Source organism: Bison bison, unplaced genomic scaffold (genome assembly GCF_000754665.1).
Source record: "Bison bison bison isolate TAMUID 2011002044 unplaced genomic scaffold, Bison_UMD1.0 scf7180017864367, whole genome shotgun sequence".
NCBI classification, from domain to species: Eukaryota; Metazoa; Chordata; class Mammalia; order Artiodactyla; family Bovidae; genus Bison; species Bison bison.
In genome coordinates, this window is record NW_011494939.1 from 942,766 (window position 1) to 952,244 (window position 9,479).

A 9,479-nucleotide genomic window follows, 5' to 3' on the forward strand; every position below is an offset into this window, starting at 1 on the left:
TTTTACATTCAACCTATTACTCATCTTTTATTTACTCATATGTTGAAATCTTGAAATCACTCTTTTATGCCAGTTGTGGTTTTATATCAGCTGGTAAACAAGCAAGGTGGTACTACCTGCCAGCCAGAAGGTGAACTTGGTAAGCATTACTCCATATGTCATACTGTAGTACAGTATTTTATTCCATTTATTGTCTTATAATGATGAAAACGAACACAGAAACCAGCACTATTCAAAGAAAAGGGTAGTTCTCACAAACTTGGTACACTTGAAACTAAGATCAAGATGTTATTAGATGTTACAAGCATAATGATGTTAAGCCTCAACTGAACCTTTAAGTGAACTTAAGCCAATCAATGGAAGGATATAAAGCATCTAAGATTAAATCCAAGACGATATCAAATTGGAAATTTTAAATGTATTTGATCTTGCTGAGAAGAAAACTCCTCTCATATCTAGGTCTGTTGCCTAATTCTGGCACTTTTGCAGGATGCATTATGTATAAAATTAGAGAATTTGCAGCATAATAAACACAAGGGTCAGAACCCAGAGTCTGATCGCTAGCCTTGTCACAGTGTTTCTGTTTATTGAACTCAGTTGCTGTATTACGGTAGCCAAAGTAAGTATTGGTCCACTGGGTTGACCTTAATTTTTATAAAAATATAAACATTGAAATAAACCTGGCACAAAAAACAGGTGTGAATTGAGGATGGTTTGTAACTCTTTTAGCTAAAGATATTAAAAAAAAAATCTCAGGCTTTTGTTTTCCTATATCATCCAAGGGTTAACAGATTTAGCAGATAGTAAATATTCTAGGCTTTGTGGGTCATACTGTCTATTTTGCAGCTACTCAGTTCTGCAGTTTAGAGCAAAAGCAGCCGATTACACCCAGTAGGTACATGAATGCATGTGACTGTATTCCAAGGAAACTAACAAAAACTAGCAGCTGGCTGGTTTGAGCTTGCAGGGTGCTTTATTAAGTAGACTCAATAATGAGTTAGTTCTATTTTAAATATTTGTATCTGTGAATTGGGTGCAGATTTAGAATCCTTATTAATCCTTTGTGGGATTCAGGTGCCACAGGAGCAGAGAGAGAGCAGTTTCTCTCCAGTCATCTGTAAAACATTTTATGAGTGAAATGTTATTTGAATCCCTTTTAGATGTTGAAATACAAGGTTTTTTTTTTTTTTTTCTTATATCACACTAACAGATGGTTCAATATATGTGTCTCCTTAATTTCTTTAGAACTTAAATGTATCCTGAATATTAATTACTTTTCATACTACAATAGGGTTTATTCAATAGAAGAGAGGGAAGACCAAATTGATAGACTGGACTTTATCCGAAACCAGATGAACCTTTTAACACTGGATGTTAAAAAAAAAATCAGGGAGGTTACAGAGGAGGTTGCAAATAAGGTGGGTAACGTTAGCTTTGTGATAATATCTGGGAATGATAATACTTTTGATAGTGCTAAAAATATTATCCATCTGTTACTTTAAAAGAATATTAAGTTTTTTCATTTTGATTTTTTTGAGTAGTCAGTCATCTTGTTTAAATTTTCTAATTTTGATTTTTTTGTATTTCCAGGTTTCATGTGCAATGACAGATGAAATTTGTCGACTCTCTGTTTTGGTTGATGAATTTTGTTCTGAGTTTCATCCTACTCCAAGTGTACTGAAAGTATATAAAAATGTAAGTTACATTAAGTGTTATTCAGATACAGTTTACTTATCTTGCTGCTGCTACTGCTGCTGCTAAGTCGCCTCAGTCGTGTCCGACTCTGTGTGACCCCATAGACGGCAGCCCACTGAGTCTTATTCCACTCTTCAGTGATTTGGGCATTTTAGCGTCTTCATGGCAATCAGTACAGGATTAAACTGTTAGATCTCCTATGCATTCTTATAATAAATATAAATTATAAAATACACAAGAAAATTATCCACTTCAAAAGAATAAAGTCATTTCAGTGTTTACTACTTTTTTAGTGTTTTTATAAAGTCTGTATATGTTCTAGAGAAGAAAATAATGTGGACACTTATCACCATTGTTAACAGGAGTTAAATAAGCACATAGAAGACGGAATGGGAAGAAATTTGGCTGATCGGTGCACCAATGAAGTCAACGCTTCAATGCTTCAATCCCAGCAAGAAATTATTGGTAATATTTATGTCTGCAAGTTCCTATGTAGTTTTTTCATATGTATATTTATTAAAATATCTTTTAGATATCTTATAAAATGTAAAACATTATTTACTGTTGTTAACCAAAGTATCATAATTTGGTTCTTTCTAGAAAATTTGAAGCCATTACTTCCAGCTGGTATTCAGAATAAACTACATACACTGGTTCCTTGCAAGAAATTTGATCTTAGCTATGATCTAAATTGCCACAAGTTATGTTCAGATTTTCAAGAGGATATTGTATTTCGTTTTTCTCTGGGCTGGGCTTCTCTTGTCCATCGTTTCTTGGGCCCTACAAATGCTCAGCGGGTGCTTCTAGGATTATCGGAGCCTATCTTTCAGGTATCTATCTATATATAAATAGTTTTTGGTAGGCTTTTTTTTTTTAATTTTCTATTTGTGTAGGCTTTTTATTAGGTGGTTATTGCTATACTGTACAGGTGTGTATCTGATTCTACCAGTTGAGAGTCTCTTTTTATTTCATTTGTGTGATTTTCTCTGTAGAACTAGCTGTGTCAGCTTTGCTTATTTGTACGGTAATATTTATGATATAGAGCCATTTTAGAATTAGGTATACTACTATGTTTAAGGGAAAGCCAATTCCCAAATTTTCATTCAATACTGTTGTAGGTTACTCTGCATTCACTTTTGATATTCTATTTTGTAAATTTTCTAATCTTAATCATTAAAAAAAACTATTTTGAATTTATCAACTCAGTAATTTTTCAGGAAACTTACAGGGTTTTAAAACCATTGCCACAATCCAGTTTTAGAACATTTCTGTCACCCTTGAGGATATGCTTGTGCCTGTTTGCAGTCAGGCTTCATTTCCACTGCCAGCCCTACTGCTAGTCAGGTTTCTCTAGCTATTATTTTTGCTCTTCCTGGACATTTCCTATGAATGGAATCATACAAAATGTGACTCGCTACTTTCACTTAGCGTAATGTTTTCAAGATTTGTCATCATACTGTATGAATGTTGTAGCATGTATCAATCAATATTCAGCATTTCTTTTGTATCACTGAATAGTATTCTGCCATGGCTGTCACACATATTATTTATCCATTCATCAACTGATGGACATTTGAGTTGCTTGTACTTTTTGGCTATTACGAATAATGGTGTTATAAATACCCATATACTGTTTTTATGTGGGCATGTGTTTTCATTTCTCTTGAGTATTTAGGAATGAAATTGCTGAGCCATATGGTAACTCCATGTTTAACTTTCTGAGGAACTGCCAAACTGTTTTCCAAAGCAGATGCACCATTTTTCATTCCACCAGCAATGTATTAACATTCTGTTTCTCCACGTTCTAATCAAGGCTTTTTTTTCTGGCAGATACAAAGTTGTATCTCATTGTATTAATAGTTTCGATTTGTGTTTCCCTAATGACTGATGATTTTGAACATCATTTCATATGCTTATTCTTGTATTTCATTTTATAACATGTCTATTCAAATTTTTTGCTCATTTTTAAATTAGGTTATTTGACTTCTTACTGACTTTTAAGAGTCCTTTACATATATTCCAGATATAAGTCTTTATCAGATACATGATTTCAAAATATTTATGTTTTTCTAGTCTGTAGCTTGCCTTTTAATTTTCTTATGGTATGTTTTAAAGTGTAAAGGTTTTAATTTTTATTTTATTATGCTTTCATTTTTTATTTTTATTTATTTATTATTTTTGGCTGCACGGCTTGTGGGATCTTAGTTCCCTGACCAGAGGTTGAACCCAAGCCCTTGGCAGTGAAAGTGTGAAGTCCTAACTACTGGACCACAAGGAAATTCTCAAGGTTTTAATTTTGAAGCCCAATATTTTTTTAAAAGATTGTGGTTTTGGTGTGAAAAAAATTTTATATGCAGTTTTAATTTCTCTTGAGACTTGAGGGCCTATTGTTATAAGACAGACTCATTGTATATTATAAAAATCTATTCTTTATGGTTTCAGACCATTTTTATTTTCTTCATGTATTTATGGTAAACTCATTAATTGGAGTCATTCTTTTTGTAGTTTTACTGCTGTAATTTTAAAAGAGAATATAATAGAATTTTTTAAATGATTATTCCATGTATAGCTGTTTAATTGAATTAATTCTTTACCCCTCAACCTTATCAGCTCCCCAGATCTTTAGCTTCTACTCCCACTGCTCCTTCCAACCCAGCAACGCCAGATAATGCATCACAGGAAGAACTCATGGTTACCCTAATAACAACATTAGCCTCTCTTACATCTAGAACGTCTATGGGCATCATTGTTGTTGGAGGAGTGGTAAGAAACAGTACCTTTTTTTTTAGAAACAGTATTTTTTGGTGTAATTAAAATTGAAATTTTTGCAAAGCTACCTGCTAGATCAGGAAAAGAATGTTTACTTCTGTTTCCAGATTCTATAAGATGATATGAAAAGTTGTAGGTTAAAATTAGTGAACTGAGTTTCGTGGATCTAATCTTTAAAATTTTTTAAATATTTATGTGTTTTTTAATTTTTTTTAATTGGAAGATAATTACTTTACAATGTTGTGTTGGTTTCTGTCATACAACAGTGTGAATCAGCCATAATATACATATATCCCCTCCCTCCTAGGCCTCCCTCCCACTGCCCTAAATATTTATTTTTATATTAAAATATAATTCACATATAAAATTGTATTAGTTTGAGGGGTACCACAGGATTTAATGTATGTATGTATTGTGAAATGGTTATCACAACATACATTTTTAAGTAATATTTCCATCACAGCACACAAAGAAATAATACTTATACATTGGAATAACAATGATCCAGCGCCCTTATCTAGCCTTCTCCAAATACCAAAGAGATCACCTTAAAGTATTAAATGTTATTTTTTGTAGTAGTTCTTACATGTTAAAAAATTTTTTTATGTCATTAACAGCATAGGTTTACTTGTTTTCCTTTTTTTTAATTGACATGTAGTTTGATTTACAATATTGTGTTTTAGATGTACAGCAAAGTGATTGTTACACACATACAGACGTGTATATATATATATATATATAGCTATTTTCAGATTCTTTTATAGGTTATTATAAAATATTGAGTATAGTTATCTGTGCTATAAGTAGGTACTTGTTGGCTACTTGGCTACTTTTTTTTTTTGGCCTCACTGCATGGTATGTGGGATCACAGCTGTGTGTGTGTGTACGTGCACCTAGTCATGTCTGCCTCTGAATCCACACGAAGAACCATGAGGTTCCTCTGTCTGTGGAATATTCCAGGCAAAAATACTGGGATGATTGCCATTTCCTACACCAGGGGTTCTTCCTGACCCAGGGATCAAATATGTCTCCTGCATTGGCTGCTGCTGCTGCTGCTGCTGCTAAGTCGCTTCAGTCGTGTCTGACTCTGTGCGACCCCATAGACAGCAGCTCACCAGGCTCCCCCGTCCCTGGGATTCTCCAGGCAAGAACACTGGAGTGGGTTGCCATTTCCTTCTCCAATGCATGAAAGTGAAAAGAGAAAGTGAAGTTGCTCAGTCGTGTCAGACTCTTAGCGACCTCATGGACTGCAGCCCACCAGGCTCCTCCGTGCATGGAATTTTCCAGGCAAGAGTACTGGAGTGGGGTGCCATTGGCAGGCAGATTCTTTTACCACTGCACCACCCAGGAAGTCCCCATAGTTCCCTGACCAGGGATCAAACCCATACCCCCTGCAGTGGAAGTACAGAACCTTAACCACTTGACTGCCAGGGAAGTCTATTTTATATATAGTTTGTTTTGATTTTTTAAACTTTTGACCTAAAAAAATTATCATCCCTTTTTGAGATACATTGAATCAACTTACCAAATACTCGGCAGGTTATAAAAGTTCTTGCCTGCTATTTCTGTGCTGCTCCTTTTTCAGCTTGATTTTCAGTAATTTCATATTTTCTTATAGAGAAGGAAGATAACATTTTTTAAAAAATGGATCTAACTCAAGGATCTGTACAGAGCCAATGCATTTTCTAAAATGCCTTTTAGTACAGTCTCCCTAGTAGTATCTTTCTTTCTCAAAGTAAGCTGTGAATTTATCTTACAGATTTGGAAAACTGTAGGTTGGAAACTCATATCTGTTTCATTAAGTATGTATGGAGCTTTGTATCTTTATGAAAGGCTCACTTGGACCACCCGTGCCAAGGAGAGAGCCTTTAAACAGCAATTTGTGAATTATGCAACTGAAAAACTGCAGATGATTGTTAGCTTCACAAGCGCAAACTGCAGCCATCAAGTACAACAGTAAGTTGAAAGATTCATCTGTGTTTTTGTTTTAAAGCTTTACTGAAGTATGACGTAATGCAGAAATGCACGAATAAGAGTACCAAAGAATTAGCACAACGTGGACAGATTTTATAATTGCCACCAAAATGGAAAAAATAGAATGATCAAATAGTGGGCTCAAAATAAATGCATGGTGGTTATTTTTTACTATTACAGCCCAGATTTATAGGCATGATTTTTTTTTAAACTCGAGAATTTTATAATAATAATAAATACCTGGGTCTTCTGAGTTTCTTTTATGTATCTCAAATATTTGGTAATTTAGTAAAAATACATAGGAGCCCAGTCAAATCGATGCATACATAATATTCTGTATTAGGGTGCTACTGACACCTGAATTAGAAAGTTTTCTGAGCTAAAGATAATTGCAATTTAGTAGAAGAAGCAACATGTACATAATTATTTTTAAAAAAGATGAAAAATGATAGGTAATGAGAGCTTCATAATGTGAGGCTCTAGAATCTTAAAGCATAAAAGACAGTGGATCAGTAAAGGTCTCCTGGAGGAGAGGTAGCCTGGTGAGATTTGAATGTGCAGAATAGAAAGAGGGAAACAGAGAAAAGAGCCCAAACTAGAAACATGAGATAATTTCAGTGTGGCAGATGTGTACATAAGAGCCGTCCACTGGAGTGTAAGCCTAACAATAGGACAGGTTTGGATAATCAGGAATCTTGGGAGTGACATCATTAAATTTAAGCTCTAGAACAGATAACTTGGCAGTGGTATAGTGTGTAAAATGGTTTAGCCTCAGGAGACAAAAACTGCCAGAAGATTGAACTGTTTCAGACACAAGATCAGAGCCTGTAATAACCTATTTAGAGCTGTAGGGAACGGAAACAACGAGGTCACAGAATTGAGACCACTGATGTAGTTCATTCATTTCCCAGATATTTATTGAGCTATTTTATTTAATGGTGTTAATTTTGATTTATTTATATTAATGAGGATGACATAGACCTCCAAAAGAAATCAGTCGAGGTTCACATTTCATAAAAAGAGAATGAAGCTTTCCATTCATCATTATCAAACATTAATCACCTACCATGTGACAATAACTATAGCTAAAAGTTATGGTAGATTACAAGTTAAAGATAATGTGTTCTTTCTTAAATGACTTTAGACTTCAACAGAGGCAACTTCAAAAAATTATTCCAGTTAAAATAATACTAGCCAAATATTAATGTAGTAAAATGTTAAAATAGATGCTTCAATTTGTCTAACCTTGGTATTTGGTCAGATGAGGAGAGATGGGAGAGGGAAAAGACCATGGGAAAGATGAAGATGGGCAAAAGAATAGGAGGATAGTTGCAGAGAAAAACAAGTCAGTCAATCAAAGTCCAGTGGTACACACCTACTAGGCATGCTCCCAATAGCAAACACACAATATTTGCCAAAGTCCACGTATTAACTAGCACACAAATACACCCTTTGACTCTAGAAATGTAGTTAAATTAAATGTTCCTGTAAAGTATTTTTGACTAAGTCACAGAAGTTCATGAAATTTCCTTTCCTGTTTCCAGTAATTTATTCTTATTGGTAGGGGATGAGAGTAAGGCTTATTATGTTTCTGAAGAAATATACCCAACCTTTGCCTTTTTATAGCTTACTTACATTCACAGCAAAATGGCAGAGTAGTTATTACCTGTTGAGCATTTGTCTTGAGGCCAGATGAAATCAAGCCCACAGTCATATTACGCTTACAAGTACACACACTCTACCCTCCCTCATACCATTCTTAGCAATGTTCTTTGATACCTTATCTCTCAGGGATTTTTTAATCTTGTGATTTTTTTAATGTAAACTTTAAAGCTTATTCATTTTAAAAAGACATTCATAACTGCTAATAAAATTGTTTTTTATTTTAAGGGAAATGGCAACCACTTTTGCTCGCCTGTGCCAACAAGTTGATATTACACAAAGACATCTGGAAGAAGAAATTGCTAGATTATCCAAAGAAATAGATCAATTGGAGAAAATACAAAACAATTCAAAGCTCTTAAGGTATTTGACCTTTTTCTTCTCAATAATATGAACATTTACTTGTCTCATTACCAAAATACAATTATATAAAATTGCTAGCAAATTTATGTTAAAATTTTTGGCTTTCTGCATTGGCTTAATTATAATTTTCCATAGTTAATTCCATATGTTTTATAATTTCAGTGAAAACTAATTTCAACAGCAAAAAAATATGAATTTAAAGGGATTTTTTAGATTCAGACTTAGAGCCCTGTGTTAAGCTGTATTTGTCCTTTTTTAGAGCAGTTCTGTTATTAAAATTATGAGTTTTCAGTCCTATATATCCAGGATTGATAACGTTTCTTCTCTGTGGGGACTCTTAGGTATACTTAAATTTGAAGCAGCAGAAGTAAACAAGATATCCTTATATAAAGTGGAATTATGGTTTAATATGATTTTCCATGGATTGTTTGTTTTCCATTATTGTTTCCCTAAATAAATTCTGCTTTAGAGAGTCAAGACCAGAAGTATTAGCGCAAGGTCTATACTTCTTGACAGTTCTTAACTTGCTACCCATTAGCTCGCTCAACTACAAGTCTGGGAGAATCACTAAGCATCATTTCATTTCTGCTACTACTTACCAGGGCACATGCTACATATCACATCAGATCAGATCAGTCACTCAGTCGTGTCCGACTCTTTGCGACCCCATGAATCGCAGCACGCCAGGCCTCCCTGTCCATCACCAACTCCTGGAGTTCACTCAGACTCACGTCCATCGAGTCAGTGATGCCATCCAGCCATCTCATCCTCTGTCGTCCCCTTCTCCTCCTGCCCCCAATCCCTCCCAGCATCAGAGTCTTTTCCAGTGAGTCAACTCTTCACATGAGGTGGCCAAAGTACTGGAGTTTCAGCTTTAGTATCATTCCTTCCAAAGAAATCCCAGGGGCGATCTCCTTCAGAATGAACTGGTTGGATCTCCTTGCAGTCCAAGGGACTCTCAAGACTCTTCTCCAACACCACAGTTCAAAAGCATCAATTCTTCGGCGCTCATCCTC

At 34.7% G+C, this 9,479-nt stretch overlaps 1 protein-coding gene across 1 annotated transcript in view; it reads left to right on the forward strand.

Annotated features, from left to right (window-relative positions):
• MFN1 (mitofusin 1) overlaps positions 1 to 9,479 on the forward strand; it is a 37,810-nt gene that overhangs the window by 23,046 nt on the left and 5,285 nt on the right. The window contains exons 11-17 of the mRNA XM_010855619.1: positions 1,292 to 1,418; positions 1,591 to 1,695; positions 2,058 to 2,160; positions 2,296 to 2,525; positions 4,306 to 4,458; positions 6,224 to 6,420; positions 8,329 to 8,463. Coding sequence (XP_010853921.1) covers positions 1,292 to 1,418; positions 1,591 to 1,695; positions 2,058 to 2,160; positions 2,296 to 2,525; positions 4,306 to 4,458; positions 6,224 to 6,420; positions 8,329 to 8,463 — 1,050 coding nt within the window. The remainder of the gene's footprint in view (positions 1 to 1,291; positions 1,419 to 1,590; positions 1,696 to 2,057; positions 2,161 to 2,295; positions 2,526 to 4,305; positions 4,459 to 6,223; positions 6,421 to 8,328; positions 8,464 to 9,479) is intronic.